Raw genomic sequence first — 18983 nt, 5'->3', positions numbered from 1 at the left:
ATGGATATTTACTACCCTTCCTTCAGGCTTCTAACAAAAAATTCAATCAAATTAGTGTGACAGGATCTTCTTGCGTATGGCGTGCACAGCCTAAAGTTGTAGGACAACTTGTTCTATTTGATTTTATTTGATTATGCACAGCAGGTTGATTGCATTCATCAAAACAGGGCGGCCCACGTGAAGGTTGCAATCTCCCACCCCAGTGTGACAGGCATTCCCCACACAAAGCCATGCTGTTTCTCTCATCACCCCTTGCCTTTTCAAAAGGACATAACACCATCTCTCTGTATTTTCTCAAGATATTTTTCTACCACTGACACAAAGCTCACTGACCTGTTGTTACCTGGCTTATCCCTGCTGCCCTTAAATAAAGGAACAACTTTAACCACTATGTGGCGTCTCATCTGTGGCCGACAAGATGCAGAAATCTCCGTCAGGGCGGTTGCTAACTCCTCCCTTGCTCCCCAACGCGACCTGGGCTAGATCTCATCTGGGCCAAGGGAATTATCTGTCCTAAGCATGTTGTCACCCCCAACATATCATTACCATTTTGGTCAAATTACACTTTCCCTGGCACCCTCTTTTACCAGTTAGAGGCTCTTGAGATTTTCCTTAATCTTATTTACCAAGGAATGCCATGGCTTATTTTCTACTCTCCTAATTTCTTACGTTCACTCCTGCATCATGTTCTTCACGTGTCCCTCAATCCCATTGCTTATACGTACAAAAATATTTATTTTCTTACCCTGATCAAACCTCCAATATCCTTTGTCATCAAAGGTTCCCTAATCTTGCCACCTTTGCCTTTCGCCATGACTGGAACACGCTGATCCTGAGATAAGAAGAAATTCCTTCATACAGAAGCGGATGAATCTTTGGATTCCTCGAGTCCAGAGGGTTGGGAGGCTGAGTTACAGAATTCATTCAAAACAGAATTCTGATTTTCAGCTACAATGGCACCTGGTTGTATAACTAAATAATTGAAAACATTTAATTAGATTTGATATTTATTTTATCCTCACTGTGATCTCTCCACAGCGGCTCCAAAGCTTTTCTCAGCATTTGCAGAAATACTCTGCTATATGACCGGGGCTTGGAAGTGATGTCTTCACATTGAAGTCTGACCATTTAGCTTGTATCTATCCCCTCACCTATCAGTTGTGTGTGCAGTTGGGTAACTAGAAGTCTCACTCACAGCCGGTGAGCCATGTTCACCGACTCCACTAGCATCTTGTGCAAGTGTTCACTGTTGAGTCCAAAATGGTGTTTGGAAATGAGCCAGTCAAAGCTGGAGTCTACGGAGAGTCTGACTTCAACCACTTTCCAACCAATCCCGATGATACCCTTTGACAGCCTAACCACTCCCTATTTGCGTTTGTTCCATATCCCTCCAAACTTGTCTTTTCCATGTACCTGTTTTAACTGTTTTTAAACATTGGGATAGTCCCAGCCTCAACTACCTCTTCTGGCAGCTTGTTCCATACACCCACCACCCTTTGTGTGAACAAGTTACCCCTCAGATTCCTATTAAATCTTTTCCCCTTCACCTTGAACCAATGTCCTCTGGTCCTCGATTTCCTCACTTGGGCAAAAGATTCTGTGCATCTACCTGATTTATTCCTCTCATGATCTTATACACTTCTATAAGATCGCCCCTCATCCTCCTGCGTTCCAAGGAATATAGTCCCAGCCTACTCAACCTCTGCCTATAGCTCACACCCTCTAGTCCTGGCAACATCTTCGTAAATCTTCTCTGAACCCTTTCAAACTTGACAATATCTTTCCTATAACATAGTGCCCAGAACTGTACACAATACTCTAAATATGGTCTCACCAACGTCTTATACAACTGCAACATGATCTCCCAACTTCTATACTCAATACTCTGACTGATGAAGGCCAATGTCCCAATAGCCTTTTTGACCACCGTATCTACCTGCGACTCCACCTTCTAGGAACCATGCACATACACTCCTAGATCCCTCTGCTCTACTACACTCCCCAGGGCTCTACCATTCACTGTGTAGGTCCTGCCCTTGTTAGACGTCCCAAAATGTAACAGCTCACATTTCTCTGTATTAAATTCCATCAACCATTCCTCAGCCCACCTGCCATCTTGTCGGCCACAGTTGAGACACCACATAGTGGTTGAAGTTGTTCCTTTATTTAAGGGCGGCAGGGATAAGCCAGGTAACAAAAAGCCAGTGAGCCTTGTGTCAGTGGTAGAAATTGGATTGAGTGATTGCATCCCCAGTTGGAGTCAGAATTGCCCATCTCTCAATGGACAAAGCAAAAAAGGATGATCTGTTCTCAAAAATAACTTTATTAAAATGTTTAAATAAATTGTATAAATCATGATGTAAACATTTACAAGGTGTCATACTTTGTCTTTTAAAAACAGCTTCACAGAGTCTGCAGTGTGGATGGCTGTGATTCATTTCTGGATACTTCCTACTTATCTTCCCCTGCTTGTATTTGTAACAGATGAAGTCACAATTTAACTTCATTCAGTAACTCAAGATTTCATGTAATATATGTGTAGACCTTAAAACTTTAAACAAGTTCTTTAAATATGTTCATTGTTTTGAAGTATTCCCTCTAGAACAGCCTGGGTTTACCTTTCCTGATCAAGAAAAGGGAATGATCTGCCAGGCAGCAGTGGTGATACACATCAAACATGCAGCTCTCTGAAGGATGCACAAACAACAGTGAAATGGCAAAGTATGGAGCAGCTGACAGGTGCACAGGGCAAGGTGTATTATAAGACCTACATTTTATTCATTCATTTATTTTTCTCTCTTTATCAAATACTATTCCATTGTCATCAATATCCCTCTTGCCTCATCCCAACCATTTGCTACATTATGAAAGGTTTTGCAGTTGTTTGTAGGATTAGGTGCTAAGACTTCTTTTGATTTGGACTCTGGATGCCCAAGGATTAGACTTCCGTGTGACTTTGTTGCTCCCACCGTCCCTTTTCCCCCATTGGCAGGAACAATACAAGTTAAAACATCCCAAGGGGAAGGGCTGCTTGGTTCCTTTGTCCTGCAGAGGAAACGTGAATCTCTTAATGCTGTAATCAGTGTACTCATACTGACGAGAGGGTTGTTTGTGCAAGAGATATGCCACAGCATGTTACCCTTCATTGTAGAAGGCACTTGTGCAATGACCAAAAACCTAGTTACAATCACCCCAGTGAGAGCAGGTTCCAGGACAAACCTGAGGCAACTTTCATTCCATCAACGAGTGACGGCAACAGAGTGTATAATGGTCCTACACTGGCTCTGTGCATCAATACACATCACATCAATCTCCCTGTGAACTACTGTAGCTACTATGAATGCATTCTGCTTCCTCTTGGTCCACTCTGCAGCAAGTGAGGAATGGCTGCAATAAGCAGTTCTGTACAATTCAGACTTCACAGCCAATGAAGTATTGTGGAAATATAGCCACTTATTGCCATGGAAAACCTCAATTTGGACACAAACATTACCCACAGTGTGATGACCACTGAATAATCTTAGTGAAGTTTGGCGAGGGATAAATATTGACTAGGATATTCAGGAGAACTGGTCACTAGAATTACAGTATTGGGTCCCTCTTATACTGTGAGACTCTAGCTGTGGAGCATGGCAGATGAGGCCGAGTGGGAAAACGAGGCAGGATTTGAATTCAAGCTTCTGCCTCAGAGTTGAGCTACGCACTGAGTAATTACTATGAACAATTGAGGCTATTTAATAATCATCTTAAAGTTTGATGTAGACATTTAAATAAAAAGCTCAGAAGATAGTGGTGTCCGGAGCTGAGGAGAACAGTTAATTTTTCTCAGATCCCATTGTACTAGTTACTTGGATTATATTCTGTGCTATGGCGGGTAGGGAGGCGTATGCACTTATTGGGGACTAAACCCCGCCCATGTGGTGAGACCCATAGTATTTGCAGCCAGTTTAAAATGTAATAAATGATATTCTGTTTAATAAAAGTTCTGTGCACATGTGAAACTGTTTCTCCAACATATTCAGAGCATTAAAACAAAGCTTATGATGGTGCTGTCGGCGAGGATGCTTACAGGCTGCTCAAGCTGTAAATATTAAAACACGCAGGAGACGGGCAGAGCCGGGCCCGGGTCAGTTTCCTTCCGCTCAGCCAACGAGGCGGCGAGCTGCATGTGGTGACTCGGCCTCAGTCACTTCACCGGCCGTTCCTCCCTCATGTACGCAGGATGACCATGGTCACCAGCCCTGAAACAAACAGCACTTGCTTTACTTGCTTTAACCAAACACTGCACTGGGACATGTTTAACTCCACTTTATCTAGCCTGTAGAATTATACATCCGCTGTCACCTGGTTCATTTACAAATACGTTGAAAACGGGTATTTCTAACCAGAAACCTTGGGTGAACACTGGCAAAGTAAGAATCCGAGGCTTTCAAGAAGAATCTCCCCAAACTGCTTCATGCGAAATATTAATTGCTCATCATATTTATTATCATTGCACTATATTTATTCTGGGTCAAAATTATACAGTGTGGAAATGGGCCCTTTGGCCTAACTTGCCCATGCTGACCATGATGCCACATCTACACTAGTCCCACCTGTCTGTATTTGGCCCATATTCCTCTCAACCTTTCCTATCCTTGAACCTGTTCAAATGTCTTTTAAATGCTGTTATAGCACCTAGAGTGGTAGAGTGATACAGTGTGGAAACAGGCACTTTGGCCCAACTTGCCCATACGGGCCAACATGTCCCAGCTACACTAGTCCCTATCCGTGTTTGGTCCATATCCCTCCAAACCTGTGCTATCCATGTACCTGTCTAACAGTTTTTAAACGTTTGGATAGTCCCTGCCTCAACTACCTCCTCTGGCAGCTTGTTCCATACACCCACCACCCTTTGTGTAAATAAGTTACCCTCAGATTCCTATTAGATCTTTTCCCCTTCACTTTACACCTGTCCTCTGGTCCTCGATTCACTTACTCTGGGCAAGAGACTCTGTGAATCTACCCAATCTATTCCTCTCATGATTTTATACACCTCTATAAGATCCTCCCCTCATCCTCCTACTCTCCAAGGAATAGAGACCCAGCCTACTCGACCTCTCCCTATAGCTCACACCCTCTAGTCCTGGCAACATCCTCGTGAATCTTCCCTGTACCTCTTCCAGCTTGCCATCATCTTTCCTATAACATGGTGCCCAGAACTGAACGCAAAGCTCTAAATGCGGCCTCACCAACGCCTTATACAACTGCAACATGACCTCCCTACTTCAATACTCTGACTGATGAAGGCCAAAGTGCCAAAAGCCTTTTTGACCACCATATCTACCTGCAACTCCACCTTCTGGGATCCATGCACCTGCACTCCTAGATCCCTCTGCTTTACAACACTCCCCAGACCCCAATCATTCACTGTGTAGGTCCTGCCTATGTTAGACTTTCCAAAATGCATACATCTCACATTTCTCTGTATTAAATTCCATCAACCATTCCTCAACCCACCTGGCCAATGGATCAAGATCCAGCTGCAATATTTCAGTCATCTTCACTAACTGCAAAACCACCCACTTTTGTATCATCAGCAAACTTGCTAATCTTGCCATGCATATTCTCATCCAAATCATTGACATAGATGACAAACAGTAACGGGCCCAGCACCGAACCCTGAGGCACACCACTAGTCACAGGCCTCCAATCTGAGGCAACTTTCCACCATCACCCTCTGCTTCCTTTCGTGAAGCCAATTTGCTATCCATTCAGCTAGCTCTCCTTGGATCCCATGCGACCTAACCTTCCAGAGCAGCCAACCATGTGGATCCTTTTAACAACCTCAACTACCTCCTCCGTCAAATCGTTCCATATACCCACCATCCTATTAAATCATTCCCCTCTCACCTTAGACCTCGGTCCTCTGGTTCTTGATTCCCTTGCTCTGGGTCAAAGACTGTGCATTGACCCTATCTATTCCCGTCATGATCTTATACATCTCTTTAAGATCACCACTCATCTTCCTGTGCTTCAAAGAGTAAGGTCTTATCCTGCCCAACATCTTATCTCAGGCCCTCATGTCCTGGCAAAACCCTTATAAATCCTCTCTGCACTCTTTCCAGCTTAATAACTTCTTTCCTCTAGCAGGGTGAGTGAACACTAAACTCTAAGTGCAGTGGCACTCCGATGTCTTGTACAACTGTACCATAACATCACAACTTCTACACTCAGTACCCTGACCGATGAAGATCAATGTGCTTGAAGGCCTTCTTGACCACCAGATCTACTGGTGACACCACTTTCACAGAACTATGTCCCTGCACTCCTCGATGCCTCTGCTCGACAACACTCCCTGTAGCCCGGCCATTCACTGTGAAGGTCCTGACCTGGTTTACTTCCCAAAATACAACACCTTGTGCTTATCTGCATGAGCTTCAGATGAATAAGGAATATATGACAACAAGCTAATCTGAATCCAAACGTAGTAGGGATGGAGTTGTTATGGTTGATTGGCAGCATGGTTTGAATTTGAGCAATACAGCCACAGTGTTTCCTGTGCAGTGTGAACAAACAGCACTAGAATGCTTTTCGTGTGATATCCTGGTGTAAACTGCCTAATCCCACTGAGTCAGATTGACACCGCCCCTGTGTGAAGGTTGAGTAACGTTGACATTCTAAAGGTGTTGGGTGAACTGAGGCCAACATGCAGGTGCCACCTCTGGCCTTCACTCCTCCTCCTCTGGTGATGAAGATGTCACACATATGCCTTGGTGATTCTGCATCACAAGCAGACACCGAGACTTTTTACCTAAAGAAGAAAATGCTGGTACAGACGGAGTGCAACATGGACTCACCAGCTGATCCCGATGGTGGCAGGTGTAGCACCCACAGAGAGGATGGACATGACCTCGAGTTTACAAGAATGAGGAATGATCGCATTGAAACTTGCTAAAGTCTGGTGGACTGCGTACATTGTTGGTCTTATCTAAAAATGGATAAATGTGCCTAGAGAGAGTGCAGTGTAGATTCACAAAGCTGCTTCCTGGGAGGGAGATTATTGTATTCACGAGTTCAGCAAATCTTGCAAAACGCTTCAGATGCAGAGGGATGTTAGCCCTGGCTGGGTCTAATACCAGGGGACTCCCAGCCTCATAGTAAGTAGATCAATTAGGAAGGAGATGAAGTGAAGATTTTCACTCGGATGACAAGGAATGTTTGGAATTCTCTACCCAGGAGGGGTGAGGTTGTTAAATCCATTCAGAATAATAGATTCCTGGACATCAAGGAAATGAGGAGGGTGCCATGGAGGAAGGTCAGCTCTGACCTCGATGAATGTTTTCAAAGGTCAAATGGCCGATGCCTGATCCCACCACTTACACTACCCAGAGCTGACATTGGATGTTAATCACCAATGTCCTTGCAGCATGCTCTCCGAGGGACCAAAGTCCAGCTCTTCACTGACTGCCGAAGGATGACGTTATTACAGCTTTGCTGTTCAATATTCTAATTCCCTTTATATTACCACCCTTCTCTTTCTCGCCATGAAGTTCTCTTAAAATGTGCAGGATGGAAGCCATCCGTACAGCATAAGCATCCGCTTTCCAGTTCCAATGGGACTGGGCATCGGAGGCAACACGACCGCCAGCATAGACCAGGTACACCAGCTCAGACGGGTGCGTGCCAGTGGATGCGACCTGCACAGCATGAACTGATCCACTGCTTTCTCTTGCACATCTGCATCACGTATCTGACCTCTTGCTCCTCTCGCCCTCCCCAGATCAACTTTCCCTGCTCTTGCATTTGTGTAGAACTTGTCCTAGCTTGAACTGAAACCTGCAGGATTTTGCTTTGTACATGATTATACACATTTGTTTATATTTGTAAACACAAAATTCTCTGTATTTAATCTGAAACATACTTACCCAAAACATATGCAGCAACTAACTTCTGATTGACACTTAAGTGGAGGTAGACAGGCACCAGGGACTCTGCTTCTCCAAGTGTCGGTAACATCAATGCTACAATGCAGATGATTCCCAAGAAGACAGTGAGCAGACTGGGTCCTGAAGAGACAGTTCTAGATTCTGAAAATTAACGAGACGTTCATGAGTCCACCAAGAGGCGGGCAATGAAGCTGAGTATGTAATGAATGTAGAGAATGTAATGATATGTAAAGAAATAGCAGAGACTTTGAGTTAGTGTTTTGGATCTATCTTTTTTGTAGTGGGCACAAAAATAGTATCCCAGATGTAGCAAAGAATGTAGCAAAAGGGGCTGGTAAAAATGAGAATCTTTACTGATATTAGCCATTAAATATGAAAGGACAAATTGCTTTATAAGCTTATAAGTTTCTGGACCTGATAAGTTCCATGCAAGAGATGCAAGTTGCTGGCAGCAGACCCACTGGTTACAATGGCGCTGTTTGCTCTCCCACAATGAACAGATGAACACTTTGTATAGTTTTGTGTACCTTCGATTTTCCAGCATCTGCAGTTCCTTCTTAAACACTTTGTATAATTGATGGACTGTGAACCAAACAGGTTTTACCCAAAATGAGAATGTTTTAGCTGTGCTCAACCAGGATGTATTCCCACTGACAACATAGCTCACTGAGTGTAAAAGAGCAGTGATGTTGGGATTGGGCATTCGCTGAAGGTCCCAGCCTCAGACCTGTTCCTGTGGTCTTGGTCTTCATGCAACAGCTTCAGTTTCTAATAAAAAATGACGCCTAGGATGATCAATTCATGTCATAAGAGCACGTAGGCTAATCGACCCATCAACTCTTCTCTGCCATTCAATCATGGCTGACTGATCTTTCCCACTCAATCGGATTCTCTTGCCTTCTCCCCATAACACTTGCACCCTTAACAAGCATGTAACTGTCAAACGCTCTTAGAAATACCCAATAACATGTCCTCCACATCTGTCTGTGGCAATAAATTCCAGATTCACTGCCCACTGACTAAAGAAATTCCTCCTCTCCTTTCTAAATATTTGTCATTTTATTCTGAGGCTATGACCATTAGTCCTAGACTCTCTCACTTGTGGACACATCCTCTCCACATCTACTCTATCTAGGAGTTTCACTATTCGATAATTTTCAATGAAGTGCCCCCTCATCCTTCCAATCTCCAGTGACAGGCCCAGTGCAGTCAGAAGCTCATCATGTGTTAAACCAGTCATCCCCAGGATCATTCTTGTAAACCTCGTCTGGACCCTCTCCACATCCTTCCTCGGATATGGGACTCCAAAACCACTCACAATACTCCAAATGCGGTCTGACCACAATCACCGTATAAAGGCTCAGCATCACATCCCTGTTTTTATATTCCAGTCGTCTCGAAACAAATGCTAACATTGCATTTGCCTTCCTTACTTACAACTTGCTAATTAACCTTTTGGGAATCCTGCACCAGCACTCCCAAGTTCCTTGGCACCTCTTCTCATTTAGAAAATAGTCTACGCCTTTATTCCTATGACCAAAATGCATGACACCACACTTTGCTACATTATATTCCATCTGCAATCTTCTTTGCCCACTCTCCAAGTCATTCTGCAGAGTCCCTGCTTTCTCTGCACTACCTGCCCCTGCACCTATCTTCCTATTATCTGCAAACTTTACCACAAAGTCATCAATTCCCTTATCCAAATCATTAATATACAACGTGGAGTAGCAGCGCTAACACCTATTCCTGCAGATCACCACTCGTCACTGGCAGCCAACCAGAAAAAGCCTCTTTTATTGCCACTCTTTGTCTTCTGCCATTCAGCCAATCTGTTCACATCAGACAACAATGTCCCAGCTCCACTAGTCCCACTTGCCTGCAAGTCCATATCCCTCCAAACTTGTTCTATCCATGAACCTGTCTGACTGTTTCTTAAACGTTTGGATAGTCCCAGCCTCAACTACCTCCTCTGGCAGCTTGTTCAATACACCCCTCAGATTCCTATTAAATAATTTCCCCTTCACTTTACACCTGTCCTCTTGTCCTCGATTCACCTACACTGGGCAAGAGACTCTGTGCATCGACCCAATCTATTCCTCTCATGATTTTATACACCTCTATAAGATCACCCCTCATTCTCCTGCTCTCCATGGAATAGAGACCCAGCCTACTCAACCTCTCCCTCTCCCACCCTCTTGTGTGGCAACATCCTCGTAAATCCTTTCTGAACCCTTTCAAGCTTGACAATATCTTTCCTATAACATGGTGCCCAAAACTGAACACAATATTCAAAATGTGGTCTCACCAACATCTTATACAACTGCAACATGACCTCCCAAATTTTATACTCAATACTCTGACTGATGGAATTCCCTGCCACAGAGGGCAGTGGAGGCCAAATCACTGGATGGAATTAAGAGCAAGTTAGATAGAGCGCTAGTGAAATCAAGGGATATGGGGAGAAGGCAGGCACGGGTTATTGATTGGGGACAATCAGCCATGATCACAATGAATGGCGGTGCTGGCTCGAAGGGCCGAATGGCCTCCTCCTGCACCTATTTTCTATGTTTCTATGAAGGCCAAAGTGCCAAAAGCCTTTTTGACCACCATATCTACCTGCGACTCCACCTTCAAGGAGCCATGCACCTGTACTCCTAGATCCCTCTGCTCTACAACACTACCCAGAGGCTTACCATTCGTCAAAGGCTTCCCGACGGGCCGTGCCTGTGGGCTGAGAATGTGGCTGGAGGCCTTTATCTAGGCGCCACGCTCTCGATGCCTTTGGATCACCGCGTAGAAGCCCGAGTCTGGGCCCGGCCGGGGCCTCGCGGGTAGAAGCCCGGGTCGGGTGAAGCGGCTGACGGAGCCCGCGGCTACAGCCCGGGTTGGCACGACGGAGGCGTGAAGTGCGGCATCGATGGCGGTGAGGCTTCGCTAGCGGCATCAATGAAGCCTCATGACGGTGGGGCCTCGATGGAGGTGAAGCCTCGCGGCGGCGGCGATGCCTCGTGGGTCGACCCACGGTCGACGGTCAATGAGAGCGTGGAGGATCACCGTGAGGGAGGAGGGGAAGAACAATGGAGGAGCCGGCGTGGGGGGAGGAGGGGAAGAACAATGGAGGAGCCGGCGTGGAGGGACTGCCGTTAGCGGGGAGAACAAAGAACAAAGGGGACCCGGTGTGGGAGAACTGCAGGGGAGATGGAGGGGGAAGAGACAAAAGGGGGAGCTGGCGTGCTTTGTAACTTGGTCAGCATGGTAGGTGTCTGCTATTTGTATACATTGTGTATGCAAGCAAAGAAACTGAATATGCCTAGTCTCATGTGACAACAAAGATTTCCTATACCATTCACTGTGTAGATCCTGCCCTTGTTCGACATCCCAAATTGGAACACCTCACACTTTTCTGTATTAAATTTCATCAACTGTTCCTCCGCCCACCTGGCCAATCGATCCAGATCCTGCTGTAATCTTTCACAACCATCTTCACTATCTGCAAAACCACTAACTTTTGTATCATCAGCAAACTTGCTAATCTTGCCCTGTATGTTCTCATCCAAATCATTGATGTAGATGACAAATAGTAACGGGCCCAGCACCGAACCCTGAGGCACACGACTAGTCACAGGCCTCCAGTCCGAGAAGCAACCTTCCACCATCACCCTCAGCTTCCTTCCATGGAGCCAATTTGTTATCCATTCAGCTATCTCTCCTTGGATTCCATGCGATCTAACCTCCTAGAGCAGCCTACCATGCGGAACCTTGTCGAATGCCTTACACAATCCATGTACACAACATCTACAGCTCTGCCCTCATCGACCTATTTGGTCACATCTTCAAAAAAATCAATCAGATTTGTGAGACACGACCTCACACGTACAAAACCATGCAGACTCCCTAATCAGCCCTTGCCCAACCAAATGCCTGTATAACCCATCCCTTAGAATATTCTCTGGTAACTTTCCAACTACAGATGTTAAGCTCACCGTCCTATAGTTCCCAGCATTGTCCTTGTAGCCCTTAAAAAAAGGCACAACATTTGCCACCCTCCAGTGTTCCGGCATCTCTCTGTAAATTTGTAATAGACTTGTAAATTTCAACCAGGGCTTCCGCAATTTCCTCTCTAGTTTCCCGCAGTGTCCTCGGCTCTGGAGATTTGTCTACCTTCATACACGACAGTGCCTTCAGTACTTCTTTGACGGTAACACTGACTGCTCTCAAGACATTTCCATGGACTGCCTAAAGTTCCTCCGTCCTGCTCTCTTTCTCCTCAGTAAATACAGAGGAGAAATACTCATTGAGGACCTTGCCCATCTCTTGTGGCTCCACACAGAGGTGGTGAATAAGGCAAAATGAGCAGCCCCTGCGCAGTTGGGGGCTATGGGTGAGTGGTGGAATATTGCATTGGGGGAACGGGTTGCGTTGAGGAAACGTGTGAGTGGTGGAATATTGCCTTGGGGAACGGGTTGCGTTGGGGGACCAGGCCTCCTGTGGGGGCTATGGGTGAGTGGTGGAATATTGCGTTGGGGGATCAGGCCTCCCGTGTAACAAGGACCCAACGGGTCCCAGTTGGTCTAGTGTATTTATAAAATCTTTTGGGATTGTCCTTAATGCTACCCACTAGAGCTATCTCCTGGCCCCTTTTTACCCTTCTGATCTCCTTTTTCAGTTTACTCCTTAGTTCCCGAAACTCCTCCAGGGATGCACTTGATCCGAGCTGCCTTTACCTGTCCCATGCATCCTTTTTTTTTTCACCAACGCCTCAATTTCCCTCGTCAGCTAAGATTCCTTACGTTTGCCTGTTTTCCCCTTCACTCTAACAGGGACGTATATATCCTGAGCTTTCGTCAGCACACTTTTAAAAACATCCCACCTGGCCGATGTTCCTTTCCCCTCAAATAACCTGCTCCAGTCAACTTGAGTGAGACCTTCTCCCATACCCTCAAAGTTGGCCTTACCCCAGTTGAGCATTTTAACACGTGGACCCTCTCCGTCCCGATCCATAACTATCTTAAACCTAATCGAACTGTGGTCACTGGTCCCAAAAGGCTCCTCCACACACACTTCATTAACTTGCCTTCCCAATTTCCCAATACTAGATCCAGTATTGCCCTCTCACGTGTGGGGGCCTCTACATACTGCTTAAGAAAACTCTCCTGAACACTTTTGAGGAATTGCACCCCATCTAGAACGTTCATGCTGATTTTCCCAGTCTATATTGGGAAAGTTAAAATCCCCTACTACAACAACCTTAATTGACCTGCAGTTGTCTGCAATCTCCTGGTATATTTGTTCTTCTAATTCCCGTTAACTATTTGTGGGTCTGTAGTACACCCCCAACAAGGTGACCATCCCTTTCTTGTTCCTCAGCTCCACCCATATAGCCTCACTAGATGAACCGTCCGTAATGTCACCTCTGATCACAGCCGTGACATCCTCCTCAACCAACAATGCAACTCCCCCTCCTCTTCTTCCCTCACCCCTGTCTCTCCTGAAGCTCCTGTACCCCGGAACATTGAGCTGCCAGTCCTGCCCCTCCCTTAACCAGGTTTCAGTCATGGCTACAAGGTCCCAGTCGCTCGTACCTATCCATGCCCTAAGCTCATCTGCCTTACCCGTCAGGCCCCTTGCATTAAAATACGTGCAGTTTAAACCAACCCTTCTTCCTCGCTCTCCGCTTTTCACCTGCCTGTTCTGTCCACTAACCTTTCCCACACCACCCTCCATACCAACTTCTAGCCTCTCACGTGCCTCTGTCCTGTACGAGATCCCACCCTCCCTGCCAATCCAGTTTAAACTTCCTCAAAGAATGGCAATTGGTTTGTCAGGGAAGATCGCCCCTTCTCCAAACCATATTGACTTTGGTCTATATTATCATGTTGAGGACTGTGACAATGAAGCTGACTGATGGGTGCATTCTCTCTTGTTGGTGATGGGCAGTGCCGGGCACTTCTGTGGCACGAATATAATTTGCTTCTTATCTTACTATGTCAGAATGTTGTCCAGGTCATTCTGTGATGCTACATTCCATCAACTTGCAGAAGAATGAGATAGACTGATTGGGCATTAATTGATTCATCCGTCACGACATAGCTGCCAATTCTGTACAGTGCTGGGTAGATGCCAGCGTTGTGTTTGGCTAGCGGTGCAGCTAGTTGTGGAGTATAGGTTTTCAACTAGTTTGTGTCCGTTCCTGTGGTACTGGTGCAGATCACCAAGTATAGGAAGGATGCAACAGCGTTGCTGAGGGACCAGAGGAGATTCACCAGGATATTACCTGGGATGGAGCAGATCAAGGGTGAGAACAGACACCTGCAGCAGAAGAGCTTCAGTAGGGACATGGTTGTGTTACACAACATTATAATGGGTACAGAGGGTACACTGCAGGAAACATCAGTGCTAGATACAACTAAAGACATAGGTTAGGGTAAGGGGGAAGTGTTTTGGATCGGAGGGGGGCCTACTTCACTCAGAGAGTGGCATGTACCTGGAATGCACTGCAGGGTCACCGACATCAAGTGTCCACACCACCACCAATTTGTGTCAGCAGCAAACTTGCCGATCATACTATCTACATTCAATCTAGTCAAATCATGACTATATATGGCAACCAGTAGATGTGCCAACACCAATCTCTGCTGTACATATCATCACACTCTGTCAATTACCATGGCAACTTTGTATCCACGATGTCCTGGATTTCACAGAGCTCCAACCGATTGGAGCAGCCTTCCACGTGTGACCTTGTCAAAGACCTTACTGAAGTCCTTGGGGACTCCATCAACTCCACTCTCCTCGTCAAGATATTTTGACATTTGTTCAAAAAACTCACATTAGTTAGGCAGATCTCCCCTCAACAAAGCCATGTTAACTGTAGCTGATTAATCAACACTTTTCCAATTATACATTAATCCCATCCCTTGAAATCAGTGTCCCATACCCTCCCCGACACTGATATTTTGACTTGTTAGCAACAAACTGGCCTCTCGCTGATGCGCTTTCTGAGTAAAGACACTACATCTTCAGTCATTGGCAACCCGGTGGATGGATGGCAGCATATCTCTGTCAGAAACTTTGTCTTGCCTTGTCTCCCATAGCCCCTAGGATGACTTACCAGGCTCTGGGGATTTATCAACCTTAAAGTTACGACATCTAATACATCATCCCATTAATGTTAAAATGGTGCGGTATATCCTTTTCCCTTCCTTGGAATGTAACTAATGCCTCACTATTTGACAGAAGAGGTCACCTGGAGGAGGTGTGAGCGCAGGACAGTGGAAGTTGTCAATATGAACTTCGGTAAAGCCTCTGATAAGGTCCTGCATGGTAGGCTAGATCACATGGAATCAACTGAATTCAAAATTGGCTTGGAGGAAGGACTCAACGAGTCATTGTGGAGGGTTGTTTTTCTTATTGGAGGCCATGTGTTGGTGCTGCATCCATTGTTTGTTATCTACATTCCACGTGCTAGACTGCTCTGATAGGGTACATCGCACGGGATCCAAGGAGATTTAGCTGAATGGATAGAAAATTTGCTTCATGGAAGGATGCAGATGGTGATTTTGGAAGGTTGTTTTCAGACTGGAGTCCTAGACTAGTGGTGTGCCTCAGGGTTTGATGCTGGGTCCAAATTATACAATGATTTGGATAAGAACGTACAAGGCATGATTAGCAAGTTTGCAGATGACACTAAGGTGGTATTGTAGATAGTGAAGATGGTTGTCAAATATTTCAGCAGGATCTTAATCGGTTGAGCAGGTGGGCTGAAGAATGGTTGATGGAATATAGAGAAATGTGAGGTGTTACATCTTGGGAAGTCTACAAGGGCAGGACCTACACAGTGAACAATCGGGGTCTGGGGAGTGTTGTAGAGCAAGGGTATCTATGAATGCAGGTAAATAATTCCTTGAAGGTGGCATCACAGGTACAATGCGGTCCATAATGTTTGGGACAAAGACCCATCATTTATTTATTTCCCTCTGTACTCCACAATTTGAGATTTGCAACAGAAAAAAACCACATGTGGCTAAAGTGCACTTTGTCAGATTTTATTAAAGGCCATTTTTTTAACATTTTAGTTTCACCATGTAGAAATTACAGCTATGTTTATACATAGTCCTCCCATTTCAAGGCACCATGATGTTTGGGACACAGGCATTTGTAATTGCTTAGGTGTGTTTAATTGACTCCTTACTGCAGGTATAAGAAAGCTATCTTTCCTCCAGTCTTTCCATCACCTCATCACCTTTGGAAACATTTATTGCTGTTTATCAACACGAGGACCAAAATTGTGCCAATGAAAGTCAAATAGCCATTATGAGACTGAGAAACACGAATAAAACTGTTAGAGACATCAGCCAAACCTTAGGCTTACCAAAATCAACTGTTTGGAACATCATTAAGAAAGAGTACTGGTGAGCATACTAATCACAAAGGGACTGGCAGGCCAAGGAAGACCTCCACAGCTGTTGACAGAAAAATTCTCTCTATAATAAAGAAAATCCCCAAACACCTGACACAGATCAGAAACACTCTTCAGGAGTCAGGTGTGGATTTATCAATGACCACTGTCCTCAGAGGACTTCATGAACAGAAATACAGAGGCGACACTGCAAGTTGCAAACCACTGGTTAGCCTCAAAAATAGGATTGCCAGGTTATAGTTTGCAAGACGTACTTAAAAGAGCAACCACAGTTCTGGAAAAAAGGACTTGTGGACAGATGAGATGAAGATTAACATACCAGAGTGATGGCAAGAGACAAAGTATGTAGGAGAGAAGGAACTGCCCAAGATCCAAGTCATACCACCTCATCTGTGAAACATGGTGGTGGGGGTGTTATGGCCTGGGCATGTATGGCTGCTGAAGGTACTGACTCACTTATCTTCATTGATGATACAACTGCTGATGGTAGTAGCATAATGAATTCTGATGTGTATAGACACATCCTATCTACTCAAGTTCAAACAAACGTCTCAAAACTCATTGGCCGGCATTATGGTGCCCTGAAATGGGAGGAGTATGTATAAACACTGCTGTAATTTCTACATGGTGAAATCCAAATGTATAAAAATGGCTTTTATTAAAATGGCCTTCATTAAAATCTGACAAAGTGCACATTAACCACGTGATTTTTTCTATAACAAATCTCAAATTGTGGAGTACAGAGGCAAATAAATAAATGATGGGTCTTTGTCCCAAACATTATGGCGGGCACTGTACATTGTACATTATGGCGGGCGGTGGTTAAAAAGGCTTTTTGCACATTCGCATTAATCAGTCAGAGTATTGACTATAGAAATTGGGAGGTCATGATACAGTGCAACATTGGTGGAGCCACACATAGAATATTGTGTTCAGTTTTGGTTGCCGTGTTATAGGAAAGATGTTGTTATAGGAACGAGCTGCTGGAGGAAGTTGATAAGGCAGGTACTATCACAATGTTTAATCATTTAGACAGGTGCATGGATAGGATAGGTTAAGGGATATGAGCCAAGTGCAGGCAGGAGGCACTAGTGTAGATGGGGCATGTTGGTCGGCGTGGGAAGGTTGGGCCGAGGGGGGTGGCTCTACGCTGTGTGACTCTATGACATTATCCATTTGGATGACAATGTAGTATGTTACTAAATTTGCAGATGTCTCTAAAAGTGATGGTACAATAGGCAGTGAGGAAGGATGTTTCATTTTACAATAGGATGGGAAGGAGGGCCAAGGGATGGTAAATAGAATTTAACTCTGACAAGTGTGAGGTGTTGCACTTTGGTGTCAAACTAGGGCAGAATTTACACAGTAAATGTTAGAGCTCTGGGGAGTGTTGCAACAGAGATCCTGGAGTACAGGTGCGTGATTCCCTGGAGTGGCTACAGTGTGGTAAAGAGGCTGTTTGGCATACTTGTCTTCATTGAGAAGGTTATTGAATACAAATATATATGAAGAACATGGATAGATGACGTTTCAGGTTGGGACTCATCTTTCAGATTTCAGTGTGAGACCTAAGGTGGGGAGGGGGAAAGAAGAGATTTAAGAGGGACATCTGGGGCAACTTGTTAATTCAAACAGTTGTCCATATCTGGAATGAACCGTCAGTGGATGGCTATAGAAATGGATACAATTACGATCTTCAAAAGTCATTTGAACAGATATATGGATGGGATGGGTTTAGACGGCCATGGGCCAAATGCAGGCAAGTGGCACTAGCTCAAACTGGTTTGGTTGGCATAGACAAGGTCATGTTGTATAACTTTATGACTGTATTAGAAGTATTCATTTAAGGTCTTGCCCACATCCGCTGGCTCCTCACACTAAGTGTCTGTATGGTTCCTAACGGATCTACTCTTTCCCTGGTTCTCTCTCATTCTTCATACATAAAATGTCCTACGATTTTCTTTAATCATCAAATTATCAATGATATCTTGTGGCCTGTCTCTGCCCTCCTAATTTTTTTAAGTAAGCACCTACATATTCTATATCCTCACCTATTTTCTGATCATACACTTCCTATTTTTCATTATCTTGATTTCTCTAACATCCAGGGATCCCCGAACTTGCCATTCTCCCCTTCATCCTCACAACAGAATTATTCCAGCCTACTTCCCCCGTCGACAGAACCAACTCTTCCACTATCATTATCTAACTTCCCCACCCTGCTCCTTGACAGCAGAGTAGAGATGATGCTGCAGTAAGATTCTTACCCTGCTGGAATGAAGTCTGTTCAAAAAATACTGCTTCAGCCAGATGCTCCTTGATGTGTTTGTCCTCCTCCTCCTTCCGCTCTTGCTCTTTTGTAGATGGAAGGAGAACAGAAATCACTTCCTTTTTACCCAGTGCTTTCCGTTGGCTTTGTTCCGAAACCTGTAGCCGGAATTTGTCTATGACACCATAATGACAGGGCCGCACGTCTCTATGGCGAATAACACTGGAGAGAGAACAGCTCCTGTTAGCAATTAGGACATCCAGGAAACCTCGAGCTACAAAATGAGAGCATCCTAAAACAGATCATGTGATACATTTAGTGGAAAACATGACCATCGTAACAGTAGTTCAGATAACCTCATCGG

The 18983-nt window shown here is 44.9% G+C and overlaps 1 protein-coding gene across 3 annotated transcripts in view; it reads right to left on the bottom strand.

Moving 5' to 3' along the window:
- Positions 1-2305: 2305 nt before the first annotated feature.
- mospd1 (motile sperm domain containing 1) overlaps positions 2306-18983 on the bottom strand; it is a 32203-nt gene continuing 15525 nt past the window's right edge. For all 3 annotated transcript variants that reach the window (XM_033030189.1, XM_033030190.1, XM_033030191.1), the window contains 3 exons: positions 18618-18841; positions 7908-8069; positions 2306-4241 (listed from right to left, as the gene is read on the bottom strand). In XM_033030189.1, coding sequence (XP_032886080.1) covers positions 4210-4241; positions 7908-8069; positions 18618-18841 — 418 coding nt within the window. In that variant the 3' untranslated portion in view covers positions 2306-4209. The remainder of the gene's footprint in view (positions 4242-7907; positions 8070-18617; positions 18842-18983) is intronic.

This window comes from Amblyraja radiata, chromosome 12 (assembly GCF_010909765.2).
Source record: "Amblyraja radiata isolate CabotCenter1 chromosome 12, sAmbRad1.1.pri, whole genome shotgun sequence".
Taxonomy (NCBI): domain Eukaryota; kingdom Metazoa; phylum Chordata; class Chondrichthyes; order Rajiformes; family Rajidae; genus Amblyraja; species Amblyraja radiata.
Note: the sequence above shows the minus strand (reverse complement) of the source record. Positions and strands in the feature narration are given on the sequence as shown.